We start from the raw sequence: 22,964 nt of genomic DNA, 5'->3' as shown, positions 1-22,964 counted from the left end.
TGAGCAAAGTCAAAGTACGCTCTTATAGCTCTCAGCCAAAGCCCTTATGACTAAGTATTAACTTACCATTTTAAAGACCCTCGACTGGCGCTTGAGGATGCTAAGGCGAGTATCTCTCCACATTGCCGGGTGCCTGTCAGTTGCCGACAGACCCATACAGAAAACAGTGCAAACCGCTGAAGATGCAGGTTGATAAGGAAAAATGCTAAAATTTCTCAATTGTGCAATTACAATTCGTGTGTCTTTAAAACAAGAGTGAATAGGCACCTTCTAGGTGAACGCGTCCCATCTTACACCACATCATCACTTTCCATCAGGTGTGACTGTGGTCAAGCGCTTGCCTATAGTGAATAAAAAAAAACTACCAAATAGGGATATAAAATTGTCTGCACCCGCACCAGACTTAAGCAAAGCCTTTTTCTTCTTAAGTAGGGTCTCAAAGTTGCTATCGTGGACTAAGAACCAGAGCGTGCCAGGCCTTCGTTATTTTATAAAAGCTGAAAGTTTATCTGCGTACTGTCTCCAACACAGGGAGGAATTTTATCAGCGACTATATAATTTGGATAATGGTGGCCTTGGGAGATAACAGATATGTGGGATAATTCTACGATCAAGCTACAACATGCTGGATGCTGTTACGTACATTGCAAGCAAGTAAAGAATAACTCTAAATTCACACCTATAATATCACTTTTATATTTGATATTAGTCATTAGGCGACTTTGTAGGATATACAGCTGCGATTTCAATGTATTGTTGAAATTGACACAAAATGCATTGAAAGACAAATCTTAATTTTATACAATAATAAAGTCATGTTTTTTCTTCAAATGGTAGCATAATAAATTGCATGCAATCACAACAAACTAATGAAATCATCAGCTTAAATACTTCTATAATAAACTGCTGACTATACATTCCAAATAAATTAATTTATTTCAGAAAACGATACAATATAGCATAATAGTTTAATATATCAACAATACCATACGTTAAATTTAATTCAAATGTATCTATTGTAAAAAAAAGCCCTACAGATTTATGCACGAATAGCATTTTCCCAATAGGTACATCATCTCCCATAAAAGATAATTTACATGACACCACCAAATTAAGAATGATATTATTTAAGAACCTCAAGAGGTGCTTATAATACTTTTATATTTTTTAAAAGCGATTCTCTCACTGGCTGCTTATTCATTGATATCGACAACTTACACATACTAATTGTAGGAAAAAATATAATAGTAGAAAATCTATATGTCACATTCATATGAATAACTGATAAAGTAATCAAAGTTCCTTTCGACAAGAGAATTTCGAAGACCACTGTATTAAAACCTGCGTAATAACATCAATACATTTTAAGTAACCAAAATGTTACGTTTACACTGTGCACATTTCTTGCACGAGGTGTTCGCATTATACTGACTGAAGCTCTCAAGGTTAATTCACAAGGCAAAGGCTGTCTTAATTAATTTTGCTCAAATTATTCGATACCTATTTAAAAAATTATTATTTGGCCAAAAATGAATGTGTTCTTATCAGCAACGCAATAATACATAAAATACGCCACATTGTAACAACTGATTGTACATTTGAATAGATCAGTGTAGATTCAAGATTTTGTATGGTCAGTATGAGCTGATGGTTAGCAAAAACTATGGATATTTGTACAGTATGATACAATATTGGACTTACATGCTCATTTTCATGACATTTACGCAAGATAGTTCTCAGATAATTCTACATCGTATTGAGTCTATGTAAAGATCATACTTTACTATCAGTTTTAAATATATAACTAATCTCAGTTCAAAAGTATCCTTTGCAAATTTTGTCGTAACGATTTCAAGTTGTGAAATACCAAAATAGCAAAATGGCGATTTCGATTCCATCTTATAAAATACTGAAAACAAACTTGTGAAAAATAAAAACGAATCCTTGAGAGCAGTTATTACAGAATTTTGTAATTTCAAATAAAACAATAACAATGTATTCTTAAAAAATATAACATAAGCATAAAAAAGTTCGTTGTAAGTACTAAATAAAATACAATAACTACTTCTTATATGAAAAAAAAAAAGAAAATTAACGTAAGAGGTAACGTTAAACGCTTTTGATAAAAGTCCAAAACATGAGGTCATCAGACTCATTTCATTAATATAAAAGCATCATTATTATTATTTAGCCACATTGTTTTATTATAAGAATGGCGGAAGTTACGGCGAAAGTGGACGATGAGAATAAAATTATTACAAGAATCTGCCCTAATCTTCATTGACCTACAATTACTACGGGATTGGCAATAAGTATCGAAAACGGCCCGAAAAATAAGGTTGCAAAATAATAGTGCGACTTTATATCGAATTGGTACGATACAATCATAGCCAACGTTAAGATGTCAGTATGGTCCAACATGCATTTAACAATTCCACGTTATCCTCTGTAAAACCAAGATTTCAGAGGTTACGGTTTACAACAAACTTAAGTTGTTAACATTGTAAATCTTTTTCTACATTTCGTAATAAGATACATAGGTGTGCATGTGTGCAAACGTGGTCACTTGAGCAATGAGTTTTGTTTTGTGATCTGTAATCTAGTAGCAATTGTAAATCGATGGTCCTAATTACATATTATTATTAATAAATAACCTCAACTCATAAGAACTGACTTTATTCCGTAGCTATACAATACATAATAAACTTCATCTTTAATTCTAAACTACTAACTTCTTGAAAACATATTAACAAATTCCAATCTTTTCTGCTTCGAATCAATAACCACCACTCTCCTTTCCGCCATTTTGCCATCTGCCGCCAATTGTCTTCTTTTTTTTAATTCAACTCTAGGCAAAGGCAATATTGCTAACAGTATCATTTCGAATAATATATTTAATTAATATAATTAAAATTATTTTATAATAGGTATGAAATGTCAATAGAAATAAATTATAATAATAATTATACATGTTATCGATATTATTTCGGATAAATAAATATAATTAATAATTAGTAAACTAATGTCAAAATATAAAATGTCAATTAATATCATAATTAGGGTGACCAATCGACACTGAACTGCAGTGCACTTTCTACGGCTATGCTGTATTTAAAACATAGCTATCGATATATGCTGAGTCGCTCGTCATCGCATTGCCATCTCGCTCAGTCTTTCCGTCTATCTCGCTTGCACTTGTACTGATGCATGTCGCGCTATCGCAGTCACACAGCATACCGTGCAGCTAAACATTGTTTGTAGGAAAAGCATAGCACTAGAAAATCAGCTTAGCTGAGCACAGCACAGCGCAGCAGTGTTGATTGGTGACCCTTACAGAGAATTATTGATAATTAAACAAAGCAAATTGATGTTTCTTGGACTGCCAGAATTTTCCGAAAAATTACTATTGTAAAATAATGATTCCGTATTTAAAGTAAGTATATTTTAAAAACGGAATTACATTATTTTACAATTTCATAAAGCTCCTGTTAAATCTTTGCTTAGTTGAAAATTCTACAGTAAATAAAAAACGTCAATTTTTTATTGCTAACTTCTAATAGTCAATAATTTTTATTATTCTATCACCAAATTGATTGTCCAAATATTTTATTAGTATTGGAAAACCTCGTCAAACTAAAAAATAATTAAACATTGCCAAATTTTAATAATAGTTATATTATTAAGTAATTCATGTCATTAAATAAAATTAAAAATAAAAATATATGGAATACAATAGTAATTGTAATGTTTTAACATTATAGCGAAAATTATTCAAGTCTAAAATTATTGCGAACACTCATGAAATGATTCTGGAGGTGTATTGTGTCATTGTGCTCACTTGTTTATACATCAAATCACAATGATATGATAGATTTATACATATACCAAATAAGACCTTATTAAAAAAACTTAATAAAATATCTTGTAACATAATTTTCATTTATTTATCATCCATAGATATATATATATATATGTCAGATTTAAATATATAGTATTGAATTAAAATAAAATAAAAAGAATGAACTTAAAGATCTTACCATTATGAAATTATTGAATTTCTAAACAATCTATCATTCATACAAAAGAAGGCAGTATTTGTATTTTCCACAGCAATTGGGTATCTTTGGGTACATGACATTTTTAAATATTGCAAAAACAAACACTCAAAAAAGAAAAAATTACAACATTGTAATTACCCAAAGGTATACAATACAGCACAAATAACGCGACGCAAGTAGAAGTAAAGTTTGCGGTAGGTACTTAAAATTCATTAACTTAACTTAGTTAAATGACAATTGTAAAACTACTTAGTTTTTCAAACTAAATTTTCATTTCATAATTTGTGTGCCCTTGAAATTGTGTTTTCAAGCTATCGTGTATATAAGTTATTCGTAAAGCAACACTGGCTTATATCCGTACAGAAAATCTTTTAAAATACAGTGGAGCCTCTTTAACTCAAACTTTAAGGGAAAGGTTACAAATTTCGAATTTCAATGAATCTTTGACTTATTGAGGATCTCGAGATAAGTTTTAGATTATTCAATTACAATTTATAAATGACTTATAGTTCAAAAAGGTTAAAAAGAGGTTCCACTGTTATACATATTCCTATGTATGCATTATTTCTCATTATGTATATTGTATACATCAAAAAGAGTGACTTTTTCGCAATAGTCATGTACCCTATAAATCCAAATCTAAACTAAATAAATTTTTCACATAATCATGTGAATAATAATTAGAGAACATAATTAACCTCACAGTATACGTAGTTCGCGCTATGCGAGCAGTAACTGGTGCTCGCTTCTGTTTTCAAAAAAATATCAGCGTTAATTAAAGAATTTATTTGAATAAATTAAAAGAACTATATTTACTTGTCAAAGCATAAGAGTGACATGAGGTCATTTCAAGCTTAGCTTGTTCAGGAATTTGTTTAATTTTGCACTTGAACCTGTCTTTTTTACTAACGATGGAATGGAGTCAGTATATGCGTTAGGGTGAAATGGCCATTCTTGGCCTAACATTACGGTTTCAGTATCCATGGAACACCTTTAAACTTCTATGCTATTTCTGTAACAGATACTGCTCGCATATTAAATGATTGTTCGGCTTAGGCTCACAAGGTCTGGTTCAAGTTCCAAAATACGACCTATAAACATTGGCCTACTAAGTTTTAACATTAAAAAAAATTAAAGTATTGCGTTGCGAAACGCACTCGTCAGTTTTGTTTGTTATCTATCGATTTCATTAGGACAAACTGTTGGTCCAAATGTAAAACTGAAATCGAGATGGGACCGAACCAGAGCTGTGTTGTCCGAGCATTGCAGTGCGTGAACGCACTCATTTCAGAGAGTCCTTTAAAGGTAGAAGTGGCTAGTAATAAAAATGTTAAGCTGCCTATGTGAGGGATGCGTTGGGAGTGTTGCAACAGCGGCATCTGTGAGGTGGCGTCGGATCGCCGCGGCGTCGCGTGGCAGCGTTCACATGAGGAACTTGCCGATGATAATACCGAGCAGCGCCATGCCAATGGCGGTGGCGATCCACGGCATCAACGCCATCTGCTCAGTCTTCTCCGGCCCGTAGGAGTGGCCGCGTTGCATGCGAGCCTCGCCGCCCTGGTGGAGGCGCAGCAATTCTTCCTAGAATATAAACCGACAACTTAGCCCATGTATCCCCGCAATATTGTTCAGGTTCTGGTGAACCAAAATAAAACCTTTACAGTACATTATAAAAGCCTGCTATCTATAGCAGGTGATCTATGCCATGCCATGTATGAGCCATTATGCCAATCAGAGGCATATATTCTACATATATGATATACGCGCTTATATCGCGAAACAGTACTGCGACATGATTGTAGCGATGAACGAGTTATGCCCTAGAGTTTTGTGAAAATGTTGAGTCTTGAGGTTACAACAGCAATGAGGATAACAATCATAGAACCTATGCCCACGGTTCATACTCTCTAAGCATTAAAGTCTAAGGTGCGTTTTACAGCTAGCTTATATTTACTCAAAGGCATCATCTTTATTATCCTATTGAAGTTTGAACTTCATGATCATAATGCGTTGACAGGCATGACTTGATACCTCCCGCTAACGAGGAAATAAATTATCTTATCATACTTAACTTTATTCTAATACTTCAAACTTTATACTTATATACTATCATAATACTTTATACTAATATAATAAATACTATAAATGCGAAAATATGCGTGTCTGTCTGTCTGCTGTCGCGTATTCGTCATTCTGGGTATTATTTATACATACATAATTCGTAATTACAATAATCTCTAATTTTGGAATTCTGAATGCTAAAAAGCATAACGCAGGCACAATATCAAAACAATCGCAAAGCGTGTAAAAAATATTCACATATTCAGCATAACTATGTATTTATTCATAATTTTGATGAATAATTACAAGATGAATTTATATACGTCAAAAAGTAACCGAGAGAATATCAGGTCAACCACGATTGATATTGATTTATTATTGATAAATTAGTAACCAAGCCGATTTGTCGCCGGAAACGACAGTCGAAAATACAAGAAACTTGAGATTAACGACTCAAGTTTAGTATTGAACGAATGGTCTCATTATATAAATTCCGTAAATATATAATTTATATATATATACATCTCAAAATATAAACTGTACTTGATGAAGTTTTTAAGAGTAAAGTTTTAATTTTTGAACTTCATCTTGTTTCTGACTTTATATGCAACTATGTAACTTTTCACAAAGCTGGCATACTTTATCTAAGACTTATAATAAATATCATACGTATATATATAATATAATAATACATAAGTCAAATGTATAGTGAAAATATCCTTGAAGTCATCCATGTAAGGGTCCATGTGAGGGTTTTGCTAAAAGCTAGGACAGCGCCGATCAGCACACAATACCAAAGACTAGTTTCAACAAGAGAAGATAAGATCGGCTTGCTGTGACGAATCTATGCTGTGAAGTCAGATGGATGATGAACTTCATTCATTCACTATATGAAATATTAAGTGTGAAAATTGTTGTATCAATTTATAAAATTTAAGGCCAACCATAGATAATGAAAAATATTATTTATAATTTTTATGATAGTGTTTTCCTACACTTAAGGCAGGATTCGAACCTGCGTCTAGGTACTCTGGGCGCAATTCCCAAGGAGACGCAGGTTCGAATGTTCGCACTTCCGCAATTCTTAAAATGTGTTTAAAAATTGTTGAATCAAAAATATTGTCGAACAACTCACAAAAATCTTTCGCAATGCATTGTTAAGACAGGTCGATTTCGATAAATGCTCAGTTTTTAGTATATTTATTATTATATACTTGATGATCGCCAAACCTCGTCTCGGTGGCACGCGATGATGATGATGATGATGAAACTTAATTAAGTGCAATCTCAGTCTCTTGTCATGATAAATAAAATTATTATTATTACCAGAGGACCCGTTAAATCTTTTTGGTCTGTATAAAAGAAAAGATCTAGCATATAAAATGCTACATATATTCAAAAGTTTTGAATATCATATGAACCTTATAATTTATTAAATAATATTTAATCCCTACCTCCTTTATTGGCATATGCTAGGAGTTTATTTAAAAATCATGCCAAACAAAGATTTTTTTACTAAATACACATAAAACAATGTACAATCATGCCACAACACCATTACAAACATGCAGGCTTCCGGCCAACCTTACAATGTTTTATGTTAAAAAATCTATTTGCTGTTGGAAAAACTTATCAATCCACCAATTGGATTTATCCAACTAACATAATGGGACAAATGGCCAATTTGAAATCACTGTATCAGAACCCGATAACATTATTATTTTTTAGTTTATGCACTCTTTTCGCGTGTTTCATTAAATCGATTTTGATTATAAATAGGTTGATTATTATTACTTTAAATAATTGTACACGTAATATATAATCAAAACATGATGACTCTTATATATAAGCAAAACACAATGACATTCCGGACCACAAGTTACATAATACAATGTAAGCAAGTGGCAAAAGTCGACTGACCTATTTAACTGTTAAACTTTTACCCAGTAAAAATTTACAAATTGAAACTCACTTTTAATCGCAGATTTTCATGTCTTAATTTGCTTTCTTCCTCTCTCAAATGAATGACTTCGTTCGTCGCCTTTTGCAAATCGCTTTCGAGGTTTTCAGATTTTGGGAAAGATGTCTGGAAACATAAATAAAAATAAAAAATACAAATGGTAATTTTATCACTATGTGTGTTTAAATGCAAATAAAAACAAACATGCAGTCTATCAGGCAACATTTAGAAAAGAAATGTTTGCTACAGTTTATAGATGGAAGGGAAGGTGTTCAACCAAAAATGACTTATATCGTAACGTTTCTCTATCTAACAGTTGTTGAATCAATGTCTTTACTAGTACTAATGTGTACAATGCCCAACTCATTTTAAGTTTTAATCCTTAAGAGTTGGTACAATATTTTGATATTTTGATTAACAATTAAATATTCGATTCACAGATGTTTCAAGTCACGAAAATTTGATGCTATAATTTTTTTTAATTCTTTTAAGACATTTCACAGGTTTCACAGTTTAGCTCTCACTCAGCTGGTGAATCAGCAGTTTTATGTGATGAGCATTTTCTTCAAGTAACAAATAAATTGATCTTCCAAACGCTTCCCTATGCGTTGCAACCTACATGGTTCATATTTGAGGGAGAGATAATGAAAGCGGTACCGTCTTCGCGTTAGGAGATATCGGCGTGTGCTCATCCTTCCTCTTAGCTTCATTCTGGATGGGACCTTCGGCATCCTGGAATATATATTTAACATGCCAAGCTTGGACATATGTAAAAAGCAGCTGTTTTCGAACACCTTCAATGTAATGAACGAAGATTTGTTATAGACATATCTAAAACACACTCTAACAGAGTCCTTGGTATAAGAATGACGTGCCAATGGTGCTAATTCGGTTGAAACTAAATTAAGTAGGTTTAGAAATAGTTTTACCTTTTCCACAGGTAAAAGGTAATACTACATTTGAAACTGTTAGTTGAGTGTACAGCAGAATTAGTAGCACTTTAATATTGGGTTTATTACATAACCATGCTTAATACAAAACTAAAAACTATCAAACCATGATTACTATAATTGAGTCTGAACTGATCTAAGATTATTTTGACTAAATCTGTTGTTTACAATATTTTAATAACAAATACTCAATCTAAGCAATTTGTTTAGGGAGTTGTGTCTTAGTCAGAGCACTATATTAAATCTAAGAAATTCATATAATTCTTTAGGCAGGCTACATACCACCAAGGATATTGTCTAATATGCATGAGGCTCGCAGCCTTGATCATCATAATACACATGATTACATTATAATAAACGGCAATAATTAAACAAACATGATGACATTAATTAATTTTATATTACTCCCAGAATCAATTTGAAGGTAAGTAGAAATAATTTTAATTCAATTTTAATAATTTTTATTCAAATTAATTTTTACAAATACTTTTAAATCGTCAAATGCAACCACTGGCTTGGAATTCCCTTTCTCCCGAGAAGCACCAATAATAAAATCAGTGATTGCTCTTTTAATAATTTTATGCCAAGTATAAAAGTAATTGCAGTCCCGCGGATTGCTAGAGCGAGCTGCGAATCAAATCCACGCTTTTTTATCATTAATATCAAAGTTCTGACAAACAAAGCAAATCACTAGACCCAGTAATATCTAAGTTTCAAAACTCAAGCTTGTTTGCTAAGAAGAAATAAATGACTTTATACAAGATCTTACAACAAAAAAACCTAAGAGGCAAGCGACGGGTTTGCCCGCGAAATTCAAATTTTATTTGGTTTTTCGCAATTTGTAAACGAATACGACAAAGTAGGTTTATGGCATTCTAGTTGCGACAATGGCAGTATCATTTCCACGTGTTTATGTAAAAATCTTTACTTGATAAAGTCCAGTTTAAGAAATTAGCTCTAGTATCTACTAATTTGTGAGTTACAGTCGATAAAACCCTGTCAAGTGCGAGTTGGATTCGCACACGAAGGGTTCCGTACTATCGTACACTTTTTAATTTTTTTTGTGATGTAATTCACGGTTTTCAAATTTGTCCCTTTACTTATGCTGTGAAGCATTGCTGCCAACTAAATTTTATGATTCTAGGTCAAAGGAAACCAATAGATTTTGATTCCCTTGATGGGTCGTGACAGACATGACAGACAGACAGACAACGCAATGATCCTATATGAGTTCCTTTTCTCTCTGGAGATACGGAACCCTTAAAATAGCAATAGTTGGCAAAATACTTTTAGCGCACATCTGACGCGCGGCGTTGAAATGTCATTAGTTATTCGTAGCGTAAGTGTAGCGTGTCCACACATTCACTTATATTTTCAAAACAAACTATAATTTTGTAAAGTTAAATTAAAAATAAATCGATTGGTTATTTTAAAACAGTAAAACTTTCCTGTCTTTGCGTTCAAATTTTTGATGGTAATTATAAAGTAGTGATGGATAGTAAATAGTGCTACCTATATTAAATAAAAAGTTTTTTTACCACTACAAAAAATAAAAATGACAACAGCATTAGTTCTGACTCAAGAATAGTTTAACTCTACTTAAAAACAATGAATTCTTGTGGAAACTGACTTCAATAAACTTGATATTACAATATCACTCAAGCTGTGTTTTTGCAGTTTTATGATTCAAGTGATTTAAATTTTTCATAAAATCTAACATTGCTTTGATGAAGTCGAAGCAAATAAACTTCCAAAAAGCGCACAAACACTACAGTACAATAATATATTATATAATTTTTTCAACAATTTAATATTGGCGGTAATCGGTTGTATTGTCTATATACTAAATTGACAGGTCTAAAAGGAATCCTGTCTTTGTCTTAAACATTGTGATTGTGAAAAGTGAAGAGTAGAGCACTATTTTTTAGCCTGTCAATTTGGTTGAGAAGTTATGTACAAAAAATTGGCACCAATATCCCAAAATTGTTAGCTGCGTCACTCTATGGGCATTGTAAATGGTGACCTGTTGAAATGAAATGCCTTAAGTTTTCTTTGGTTTGTGTTACCTTACCTTCGTTAATGACTTAGCATCTTCAGCTGGGGCCCTCTTCTTGATTATATCAGATGGTGCGGTGTCGCCGGAATCCTTAATGCAATTTTTTTAATTATTAATATTACTTACAGTAATTACATTTTGGACAAGACTTTTGGGCTTGCAACAGTGAAGCCTGATGAAAAGACAAGTTGCGGTCTAGTTCTGAACACGCTTGCATATTCTCTTTTTGTTGGCTTTGAAGGTACTAAAACCTTTTAGGTTACCTTTTGTACCATAAGCAAGTTTCTTCATCGCATTCATGTTCAATATTGTATTGATTAAAAGATATTCGCTGCAATTTTCACTGCAATATTTTTATCTTACTAAAGATATGTACATGGACTAACATTCCTTCCTAAGCTAAATAAATAGCGCCAGACGCATCGCAATCAACATTGTGGTAGTGTAGTTTAACAATCAAGGCACTCAGGCTGGGATTCCCAGGAGATGCCGCATTTAAATCCTACCGGTTCCGCAATTTTTGATATATAACTAAACAACTAGCATTTATCATGGAACTTAAAAGTAGGAAATTAAGTAAATGTAAACTTACATTAAGATTGGCACCTCTCGGTGACTCGAAAACGCACTTCAGTTTGTAATCCATAAGCTGATCAGGGCTTATTTCCTTCCACTGAAATGTTAAAATATTATGTGAAATTAAAAAAAGTCTAAACAAGTGTAAATTAAAAATTTATAACACCCCCGACGATCCAAAGTATCTGAGTTTTCCAAAACATCATTTTCAAATAAATAATTATGTATTTAGGCAACGTCCATCTTGACAGCTTGACATTTGTCAATTAACATAATATTATGAACCTAACGGTTATCTAATCTTCTTTTCTACAAGAAAACTAGAAAAGAGCTCATAACTCTTAAACGGCTGAACCAATTTTTTTGGATTATAGCTAAGAACACTCTCGATCAAGCCACCTTTCAAACAAAAAAAACTAAATTAAAATCGGTTCATTCGTTTAGGCGCTACGATGCCACAGACAGATACACAGATACACAGACACACAGATACACACGTCAAACTTATAACACCCCTCTTTTTGGGTCGGGGGTTAAAAATACCAACTGACATTCAATAAGTATTTAAGTAAAAAGTAAAATTACAGTAGAGGCATATTAAATAGCACCGAGAGTGCATTTTTTCAAAATATTTGTGAGTAAAAACTAAATAAGTTCAATCCATACATCTTTGTCAGTGTGAACTCTCTGTGTTTCATCAGACAAGCTTGGCATTTTAGATTAAATTGAACTTACATTTTTTAGTTATATGAAATTAGTTAAGTTTTTGTGAGTTGTTACTCATTTTCAAAAATGGAATCATTTGTTATTTAATAACAAAAAAAAAGATAGAGAGTGCCTGGCTAAAAGATACCTATTCGCACTTGACTTGAATATATAATATGACATAAATGGTGAGTGCCGCTACTTGCCACGATGGTGAATACTAGAATGCACAGTATAAGTGAATGATTGTACATATGTTGGAATAATAGTCTTGAACTGAAACTTCCAAAATGAACTTCAATACATCGTAAACATACCACTTGATCTATGTTAGTCTTCCCTTCTGGAGCAATCACGCTTTGCACCATAAACTTGTGTTTATGCTTCTCATTGTTATCAACATGGACAGGCTGCGGAGTAACTAAAACATAAAAATATACATAATATACATAGTATTTAGGTATACATTATAGGTATCTTGTATATATAGTATAGGTATACATTATAGGTATATATTATATATTTATAATATATACCTATACTTTATATACAAGATAGTATAGTTATGTATACAGCATGGGTTTTCACTTGTATGACACTTTTATTGTCAGTTTGCGGTAAAACGTCCTATGAGCTGTGGATAGCGCATGGCTTATGAGTTTCTACAATAAGCAACCTATCTTTTGTACCAAGGTTCAAAATTAATTTTATTTTAATAATTAATCCTTGTGATTGATGAACTCTATATAAACATAAACAACTCACGAAATAAATGAAACTCTTGATACCATTATGGTACCCATATACATGCTAGATAACCATAACCTATAGCCTCAAATATGAACACTTGTTTGTACTTAGGCATATGTGAATTTAATATTGGTAAGCCACTTTCAACTTACTGGCTATATCCACTTTAGAATTAGGATTCAGCACTCCAGAATTAGGGCGAACACAGTACTTCTTTGGTGCTGTGGTCTTGATTTTGAACAAAACAGTGTGCTCTGAGGGATTCGTCAACTGCATATATGTTGTGTGGCCCAACTCGAACAGTCCTGTATAATCAACTAAAATAATCAATAATAACGACCATATCATCACGGATAGTACTTACTGCCAATATAAAGCTTACAGAAAATAAATGAAATTAAATAAATTAAGTTTTGTATTTCAAAGACAAATACTGAAAACAATGATTTATAAAATAATTTGTTATCTGTGACCAAAACAAATGAACATTTTTTTGGGTTTTCTTTCACACTTCATACACCCAAAATATGATGTATACTTATGTACAGAACCCTTAAAGTGTGAGGCTCAACTCACACTTGACTGGTTTTCTTATTCTAACTAGGCAACAATACACATGTTTTATAGGTCTTTTGTCAATGCTTATATAAGTGATCCTTGTGGACCACAACACAGGTATGCTCTACTGAATGCTCTATGGTTACAAAATTATAACAGTTTCAGAATTTTGTTGGGCTTAGTGCACTGAGAATGCTCACATTGTCACATACTGATGACTTTTATGCTATCAGAAAGAAGCAAACAGCATGACTGATGAAATAGAAACAGCATTTTGAGGAGATAGGGACTTTCCAATATAGAGGCACTATTTATAAACTTAAAATACTTTAACCTTATTTCAATAATTATGTGCCCTTTGGGTTTTTAATCTAAATTCCGCATGAAATGTAAAAACGATTGAATACTATTTTCTCCATAGGTTTTTTTTAAACTTCTATAATATCTATATTTTTTGGTTTTAATTAGAAACAGCACTCAATGTTTCTGTAGTTTTTTAATCATGTGGATGTGAGTCTATTTATTATTTAATATTGTTAACGATATAACCTTTGCCTACAGTTGAATTAAAAAAAAGAACCTTAGGGAGATGGGAAAATGGCGGCAAGAAAAGTGGTTGATATTGATTCGAAGCAAAAAAGATTGGAATTTATTAATATGTTTTTAAGAAGTTAGTAGTTTAGAATTAAAGTTAAAGTTTATCATGCATAGTATAGTGGAATAAAGTCAGTTCTTATGAGTTGAGGATATTTTTATTAATATAAACTAATGATGTGTATAAAATGAGAACCTTCTCTGATATAGATGTTCTGTTTATAGGTGAAATCTTAAAATCAATTTAGTGTCATTACAATCAATCACTTTTTAAGTGCTTTTGAAACAGACTTACATAGCAGTCTGCATTACTGTGTAACACATATTAATATTTTTTTCTTTTATATACTTACTAAGTATATGTTCTCATTATTTTTTATGTCATTAACTCATTGCATATCAAATTATAATATATTTATGCTGTTGGTTGAGTGATCTGATAATAATTAATCATTATAACTTATCTTGAAGTAAGTATATATTAGGAAATACACAGCTAGACACTGGTCTTCTAAAAATCATAATAGCACTTTGTGGTGTTTATCCATTTACATATTGTCTTACAAAATCTTGGATGTGTACTTCATACTTATAGCACACACCTCAGATTTAGTAAGACTATGTTGCTAATTTTTAAGACACATAATTATTAGTACTTCAATTAAAAATAATAATTTAGCAATATGTTATTGTTAACCATGTTTACAGAAACATTAATCATAAGTATCAAAGCCTAGTCAAAGCGATCATAAAATCGTCATATTAACTTCACGTCGTTCACAATTCCCTATGTAATTGATAGATTTTAACATTTTGCAGATGGACAAGATTGCTGTGGAGGACTTTATATATTTATAATAAGTAATTCAATGTGTTTATTTGTAGTTAATAACATGAAATGTATAAAGCCGCACCCTGACAAAATTCCGATATCTGGAAATAGAAACTCCATATTTTGTCAGCAGCTAACACGACCTATAGCTACTGTCCAAGTTGTAATGCGGCGGTTGCAGTTTTTGAACTACTAAACGAATATCACTTACCTTTGAACTTGAGTTCATTTTGCGGCTCTATAGTTAACACTTGGTTAGGCATTTTGTATTAAATTTGTAAATTGTCAAGGGAAAATCAGCAGATTTTAGTTTTCTATATAATTTCGAGATGTCGGCCACAGTGAAGATGAATGACGAATACGACATGCGCACTGTACATAGACAGTGTTGCCAACTGCTTTCCAAATAAAATAAGTTTGTTGTAAAAGTAAAAACATCGATATAATAATATTATGTTGCTCGATAGTATCTCAATAGTTTGTTTTCGATACATCGATATTTTTTGCTGATTTACAATATTTCGGTATATCGTTATAAAAAATCTTTTTTTTTTCTCGTCTGGCTATAAAAAATCTAGTATCAAAAACATAATATGTAGGTAAATTATCAAGAACGATAACATATTATTTTAGTTTAATAAACACCAAAATCAATACTGTTTTCAATATTGTTTAATTCAGAAAGTAATAATACAGATTTTCACAAATACTAAAAATAAAATTAGAAAATTACTTTCTGAAAAAAAAAAATTCTTTTTGCGCCACATACCTAAACCACTTAGTGTAGTACGTCCATGAACCATGATGACTCGTACCATTCGGACCACATAGACGTAGACCACATAGTCGGTTTTATTTTTATCGGGATAGCTAGACGTAGACGTACGTCTAGCTATCCCGATAAAAATAAAACCGACTTCAAAAACCACAAGCACTAAAAAGTAAAAAATATTTTTTGTTTCTAGACGTCTAATGTAAATATGAAGTCGGGCGAGCTTCACACTTGGATTTCTAGTTTCTTTTAATCAGGTCGCTCGACTTCCATACATTACACGTGTAAAAAAAAAACTTTGTAGTGCTTGTTGTTTTTTAAGTCGGTTTTACTTTTCTTTTGATTTTTTTTATCTGGTGACTTAAGCGAAAAGACATCCGTGAAAAGGAACGTTTGCTGGAAAGATCCATACATTCAGAAAAAAAAAAATTGCCGCCGAAAAATAAAATTTCTCTCCGCCGGCGCCATATTATAAAAAAATTAATACTTTGATAAGGACGTAATAAAAAAACTGAAGCAATAAGACAACAATTGGATAAATTAATAATCCTAATCAAAAAAAGACAATTTGAGGTAAATAATTAATATTCCAAAATTATCAATATATAAATTAGTAGGTATCAGACAGTTTTTGTAGATAATTTTATGATTTACAATTTTTGGCAACCTATTTTATGATAAAACCTACAGTTTAGCTAGAAAATGCAAAATATAATTTATATCCCATAGTGAAAAATGAGCAGCTTTAGTAATTGAGCTTTGGCAAAAATGTTATCTAATGAATGTTTATCGTAGCTTTACGGCGACCGCTTCCTGGCTGAGATAGAAGCGAAATTGACGGCCATAGGGCAAAATATGCTCGACCTACAGGCCCGCCACGAGCTCAACAACTACCAAGAACAATTGAGGTACAGGGCCGTAACTCATAAAAAGTAAGTGATCTCTAATGCTAAGGAACCAGTAAGATGCGTGAGTTTAGGTTCTTTTTAGTGATCGCAGAAAAATAATCTAGTCTGAAGTTGAAATAATATGGCAGTTGTGCAGCGCCATATACTAAGGGTCATATACAAGTCTGGCTAGGATCTCTTCTAGGGTTTCGTACCTGAAAGGTACCAAGGGACCCTATTACTAAGCCTCCATGTCCAGTCCGTCCGTCTGTCTGTCTGTCTGTCTATCATCTCATGAATTGTAATAGGTAGGCAGAGAGTTGAAATTTTTACACTGCATTTCTATTGCTGCTTTAATTGGATTTTAATTTTAATCGAATTTAGCTCTGTTAAGTTTTATTATATTAGTTTTTATTAATTTTACGGATCATAGAAATGAAACCATTTTTTACTTGGCGTTATAGACCACACCGGGCCAAAGACAACTTTATTATTTTTAATTTAAACTCTTTACTCTATTACCATAGATTAACTTTTTATTTTAAGGCAAAGGAAATAATATTATTACTTTTTATCAAGCTCAACGGTTGAGGAGCGCACTGAATTCGGCGCGGCGTTTCAAACCCCACCCATTGCACTATTGTCGTATCCACTTTACGCTTAATTGGAAGGGGAAGGGGAGTATTAGTCATGATTAGCATGGCTAATATTGTTTAAAAAAAAGTTTCGGATCAACGATTTACACCAAATACCAAAATTGTACTAAAATTTCAGGGTTGGAACTGATTTAGTCTATGAGCTAGAGATACTACTCGTGACACGCGGACAGACAGAGAGACAGCATATATGACTTGACTGCTATCTCACCTGGTGGTAAGTGATGATGCAGTTTATGATGGAAGCAGGCTAACCTGGAAGGGGTATGGCAGCTTTTAATAAACCCATACTCCTTTGGTTTCTACACGGCATCGTACCTGAACGCTAAATCGCTTGGCAGCATGACTTCACCGATCATGGAGGTTAGAGAGAAGGAGAACGATCGCTACGCGCTAAAGCATTAGCGCGCCTGTCCCTGAAAATTGGTAGAATTTATAACCGCGCTGTCGTCGGTAAGGAGTATCTGTGAAGTTATCTGTTTATGAGTACAAGTAGATGAAGTTAGTTGCATAATGTATAAATTTTCTTCGCGGCATCGGTGAAAAAATAATCGTGCTCCGTAATTTTTTAATTTTTGACGAAAAGAAACATTAAAAAATGGTGAAATATTGTATTGTGCGTGGATGTACAAGTGGTTTAGCATCTGATCGGAAAAATAGAGTGAAAAACAATTTACGTCAATCATCATTATTTAAAGTACCAAAGGTAATATTTTCATAGTAGCACATTGAAATATTGAATGTGTAAAATTAAAATAAAATTAAATTTTCCTTTGAATAATATTATATACACGTATATTAAACGTTGATATATCATTTCAAATTAGCGCACAACAGCCCGCTTTTATTGAGACAACTTAGCGATCGCAGCGCCTCACTTATTTTGTCCGTATTTCGGGGACACTATTTTCTACAGCGATCGTTCTCCTTCTCTCTAACCTCCATGTCACCGATAGTGCCTATAGTCCACAGATTAGATAGTCCTTCATCCAAGGAACTAGGTAGGTACAGAAAAAAAGAAAAAATTGGTGCCATAGAGTAAAATATACAAATTATACAATGGTGATAAGCTGGTACATCACTTAGGTTAGGCCATACGTATAAATTGGTATAATTATACATCAAATTAAAAAAAAGCGTATTTGTTTTATTTATTTTCATAGTAATTTGTAACGGCTGTTTAAAACGTAAATTTATTGTAATTAACTAGATCGTCATTGTTATTAAATTTTGACATTGATTTTGGTTTATTGTGTGATACTAAATTTTGTCTTTTGATAATAAGTATCACTAAAAATATAAAATTTGGTGATTGCATAACATGCCCCGCTAATTTTTGGACCTTCGTCTAAATATGAATTGTTCAAATATAAGTATAGTTATTAATACATGTTTAAAAGTAGATCGCAGCTTAAAACAGAAGTTGTCCTGCATTTGGTACAATGATCGGCCACGTTATTTCCATTCTTCGCGCACAGTATGTCAAACCCAAAAAGATGATGTTGAAGTCCTCTTGTCACCACAAGAAGTAAGTTTACTTTCTTTACTGAGTATTTACGAGATTCTGACGGAGGATACCTTAGTGAAAAATTCTTTGAATACTTCCAATGTACACCTCTAATACATAAAATCATATAATACATAATTCAAAAGCACTTGTAAAAGTTTATTTGAATAGAAATCTATTCTATTCTAAATCACCGTCTGTACTGCTGCGCAAATGATCCGTCTTCCTTTCTCTTCCTGCACTTAACGATTCACTCAATCCATACAACAGTGCCAGCTAAAGAACATGCAATGACCAGTAGAGATGAAGGAAACTATGAAAGTAAAAGAATTTAGTGCTCACCCAGTGTTTACTTCACCGTGATTTCATGTGTGAATTTTGATTTTTGTTAAATGCTTTTGATTTTCTGGAATAAAAAGTATTCTGTCCATGTCCAATAATATGTCCTTCCACATTGTCCACACAAGCTATCTGTGTGTCAATTTTCATCAAAATCAGTTCAGAGGTTGAGCTATGAAAAAGGAATGGGACAGATAGACACAATTTCTCATTTTGTAACAGATTTGAAACTAGCAATAACTTGTTTCTAGGTGACAGTTATTCTTCGTAAGAATGAATTTAATAAAGATTTTCCACACGGGTCAGTTAAATCCTATGATTCCAACCAGTTGCCATCAAATGACCCTATAGAGGATACTAGGTGCGAAGCACAGTGCAAGATGACACCAGGTAAACAATGTTTTATATTATTTGGGTGTCATAAAAGATTACATTTTTTTCCTGTGTTATTTTATAGTTAAATCTATTATACATGTTAAAGGAGTATTGATAAGTGAGAGTTACAATGATTGTAATTGAAGATATTTCATCTCATTTGACAACACAACAATATAAGTTAGTTCACTTAATGCAGCCTGATTAATTTAGAGTAAGTAAATCCTGACTTATCCAATGTTCAAAGTACTGAGAATTATTTGTAAAGAACATTGAATAAAGTACCTAGCTGTTTAATAACTGCATTTGTGCATTTAATTTGAATTGCTAACAATATTTTGACCAATTATTATTTCGTATGATATGATGATTTAAATTCTTAAGCTGCATTAACTTGTTAAGTATCGAATTCTAGTTTAGCTGATTTTTTATGGTAATTAAATTGGTGATATATCTTTTGTCTGAGCTGGTTTCCGCACTTAAATGTTTCCATCTGTTGTGCGTATTAGTGATGTATATGTATTCGTGTATGAGAGGCGAAGTCCATACAAGAGACCTGTGTCCAGCTGTGGGTGTCTAATGATGGTAATGAATGAAGATGTATTCATCTTCTTATCCACTGCTGACATAACTAACCTTTTCCCAATGTGAGATCACATCTGATCCTAAGCCGTCCTCACCCAGCCACTTCTGAGTCTTCCTTTATATATATCATCGGCCCATCTTACTGAAGGTGCCTCAATATACACTAAAAACGAATTAAGCACAATTTCGCTAAAAGCTAACATTTATATTGTATGTAGTATAGCTTTTGATTAGAAATGCCTTATTTTTCTATGTATTACAGGCTTAATAATGGGAGTATTTGATGGTCATGGTGGTCCAGCATGTGCACAAGTTGTGTCTAAAAGACTGTTCAAATATATTGCTGCTGCACTCCTACCTCAAGATCTATTGCAAAACTATATTAAACAAGAACCTAGAGAATTACTAATTGACACGTTCAATGACAGAGTAAGTGTAAGTTAGCCTCATTATTGTATATTATATTAATTAACTAGGTAGGCTTATTAACCCCCGACCCAAAAAGAGGGGTGTTATAAGTTTAACGTGTGTATTTGTGTATCTGTGTATCTGTGTATAGTCTATTACATTGACAAAATTTGTTATAAGTTACAATAAGAAGACAAGAATTAAAAAATACTATTTTGGGTTCTATAATGATAATATTGCTTTGCATGATTACAACTTTCATGTTAACAGTTTCTTTGTATAGAGATTTACATGTAAAATGATTAGAGTTACATTGTCAAATGTTTATGATGCAATAGTTAATGCTTTGTATTTGCTCGGCAAATGTATATTAACATAAACTACTATTTTACTTTCAGGCTGAAATCATACAAGATCTCAAAGTAATCTATGATAAAAGTTTTAATGAATATTTGGATAAACTCTCAAATTGTGCCAAAGATGAAGTTGATGTGAAGGTATCCTTAGAAAAGGGCATTATGCATTTAGACGAAGACCTATCAAGAGAAGTTGTTGAACCATTTAAAGAGAATGGTACTCTTAATCACAAGACACTTTCTGTCGCACTGTCGGGTGCTGTAGCTTGTGTGTCTTACATAGATGGGCCACATATGTACATAGCAAATGTAGGCGACTGTAATGCTGTTGTAGGTACTATGACTGAAGATAATGAATGGATAGCAAAAAAAATTACAAAAGAGCATAATACCGAAAATTTTGATGAATTAAAAAGAATATGGAATGAACATCCAGAGGAAGAGCGTAAAACTGTGATACGAAGGGATAGACTTTTAGGAGAGCTGGCACCATTGCGCAGCTTAGGAGATTATAGGTACAAGTGGAAAGCTGAAATCTTGTCGGAAGTGGCAGTACCTTTAATTGGTCAAAAGGCCATCCCTGCAAATTATTACACTCCACCATATCTTTCAGCTAAACCAGATATTTATTATCATCGCTTAATACCTAAGGATAAATTTTTGATTATTGCCTCCGATGGTTTGTGGGATATGATGACCCCCATACAAGCAGTTAAACTTGTTGGAGAGCATATGAAAGGGAAGGTGTTTTTTAATCCTCTTAAGCTTCCAAAAAAGAATATTCAGCTGGGTGATATAAATGAATTGCTGTTGCATAGGAAGGAAAGTTTGAAAAGTAAACCAAAAGATAGAAATGCGGCTACACATCTCATTAGGCATGCTATAGGAGGTACTGAATATGGAGTAGACCACTCACGACTGGCCCATTTGCTGAGCTTATCATCGGATGTAAGTCGCATGTTTAGAGATGATATGACTGTAACCATTGTATACTTTGACTCTGAATTTCTTAGGCAGTGTCCAGCGTAAATTGAGATGCAATACATAACTGAAATTGGATAAACAGTGCCTTGAAATTTTATAGTTAAGTCAGTTTCTAATTAATTTTTTGAACAGTGATTGCCATTGTTAGTATACTTGTATTGCTCTTATTTAATTTTATGCAGTGTGAATAATTGAAATTTAATTAGTTGTTGCAGTTTTTAAGATGTATGTGTTAGTTAAAAAGCTGTTAATAGGTCATATTTTGTGATGTAAGCAATATGATAAATAGCAGCTAAATAGAACAATATAACGTTTTGAAATGCCATAATTTATTGATTTGATTTTTTTTGTAACTATTTTATTTCTAGACACCTATAATAATAATTAAATTTAAACGTATTGTGAAACAGGCCGAGACTGTACCTAAAATAGTTATAATTGAGTATAGTGCCCGCGATTTCGTGTTGATATAGGTTTTTCAAAAGCCCCATGGAATCTCTTATTTTTCGGGTTAGAAGTAGCCTATGTCGGTCTCCAGGATGCAAGTTATCGCTGAACCAAATAGGTCATGTCCATTATGTTTTAAAATTACAGTGAAATGGTGCAACAGAAACTCCTGTAGTGTTTCTGTATAGATTATAGATAGCTTATATGTTGTTTGGAAGATTGAGCAATCAAATACATTGTTCAATCTTCCATCCTCCCATCAATGAACTCATACTGTCAATTCTTTGTCGCTTTTTTACGCTTGCTGGTACGCTGTTCAATAGTTGGATATGCGCCTCATAATCGTCCACTAGCTCTTAGGCTAATGAAACAAATGTCTCTTGTTGCTTATTAATTTGTCAATATGTAACATATATTGCAGCTGGTGAGGTACTTTACGTTTAACGTAAGAGTTAGTTATTATGTCAAAATTAAAACAAAATTGATAATCATAATAATTTATTTATTGCAACTATACACGTTTTACAATAGGTGGTATAAAAGTTTTC

The 22,964-nt window shown here is 32.5% G+C and overlaps 2 protein-coding genes across 5 annotated transcripts; one reads left to right on the top strand and one right to left on the bottom strand.

Annotated features, from left to right (window-relative positions):
- Positions 1–913: 913 nt before the first annotated feature.
- On the bottom strand, positions 914–15,495 carry LOC123880124 (vesicle-associated membrane protein-associated protein A). Of its 3 annotated transcripts, none has more exons than XM_045928063.1 (8): positions 15,312–15,495; positions 13,269–13,421; positions 12,684–12,787; positions 11,678–11,758; positions 11,101–11,175; positions 8,737–8,811; positions 8,092–8,205; positions 914–5,639 (listed from the first exon to the last, which is right to left on the bottom strand). In XM_045928063.1, exons 1-8 carry the CDS (start codon positions 15,361–15,363, stop codon positions 5,481–5,483), a joined length of 813 nt encoding a protein of 270 aa, XP_045784019.1. In that variant the 5' UTR covers positions 15,364–15,495; the 3' UTR covers positions 914–5,480. The 3 variants fall into 3 exon arrangements, with proteins under 3 accessions (XP_045784019.1, XP_045784017.1, XP_045784020.1); XM_045928061.1 differs by having other exon boundaries at positions 13,269–13,433; positions 15,312–15,494; XM_045928064.1 differs by lacking the exon at positions 8,737–8,811 and having other exon boundaries at positions 13,269–13,433; positions 15,312–15,494.
- A 3,002-nt stretch (positions 15,496–18,497) lies between these two features.
- On the top strand, positions 18,498–22,301 carry LOC123880120 (pyruvate dehydrogenase [acetyl-transferring]-phosphatase 1, mitochondrial). Of its 2 annotated transcripts, none has more exons than XM_045928057.1 (4): positions 18,498–18,943; positions 19,513–19,651; positions 20,484–20,656; positions 21,028–22,301. In XM_045928057.1, exons 1-4 carry the CDS (start codon positions 18,770–18,772, stop codon positions 22,012–22,014), a joined length of 1,473 nt encoding a protein of 490 aa, XP_045784013.1. In that variant the 5' UTR covers positions 18,498–18,769; the 3' UTR covers positions 22,015–22,301. The 2 variants fall into 2 exon arrangements, with proteins under 2 accessions (XP_045784013.1, XP_045784014.1); XM_045928058.1 differs by having other exon boundaries at positions 18,499–18,943; positions 20,484–20,650.
- The last annotated feature ends 663 nt before the right edge of the window (positions 22,302–22,964 follow it).

The sequence above is a fragment of the Maniola jurtina genome, chromosome Z (assembly GCF_905333055.1).
Source record: "Maniola jurtina chromosome Z, ilManJurt1.1, whole genome shotgun sequence".
Classification (NCBI taxonomy): Eukaryota; Metazoa; Arthropoda; class Insecta; order Lepidoptera; family Nymphalidae; genus Maniola; species Maniola jurtina.
The sequence above is the reverse complement of the archived record's forward strand: the minus strand, read 5'-3'. Positions and strand labels throughout refer to the sequence as shown.

Coding starts and splice junctions, on each gene's coding strand:
- LOC123880124 (XM_045928061.1), bottom strand. CDS start 15,363: ATGCCTAACCAAGTGTTAACTATAGAGCCGCAAAATGAACTCAAGTTC. Junction 12,788..13,268: donor TTCTAAAGTGGATATAGCCA/GTAAGTTGAAAG, acceptor TTTATGTTTTAG/TTACTCCGCAGCCTGTCCAT. Junction 8,812..11,100: donor ATGCTAAGTCATTAACGAAG/GTAAGGTAACAC, acceptor TATATATTCCAG/GATGCCGAAGGTCCCATCCA.
- LOC123880120 (XM_045928057.1), top strand. CDS start 18,770: ATGAATTGTTCAAATATAAGTATAGTTATTAATACATGTTTAAAAGTA. Junction 18,944..19,512: donor TCCTCTTGTCACCACAAGAA/GTAAGTTTACTT, acceptor ACTTGTTTCTAG/GTGACAGTTATTCTTCGTAA. Junction 19,652..20,483: donor ACAGTGCAAGATGACACCAG/GTAAACAATGTT, acceptor TATGTATTACAG/GCTTAATAATGGGAGTATTT.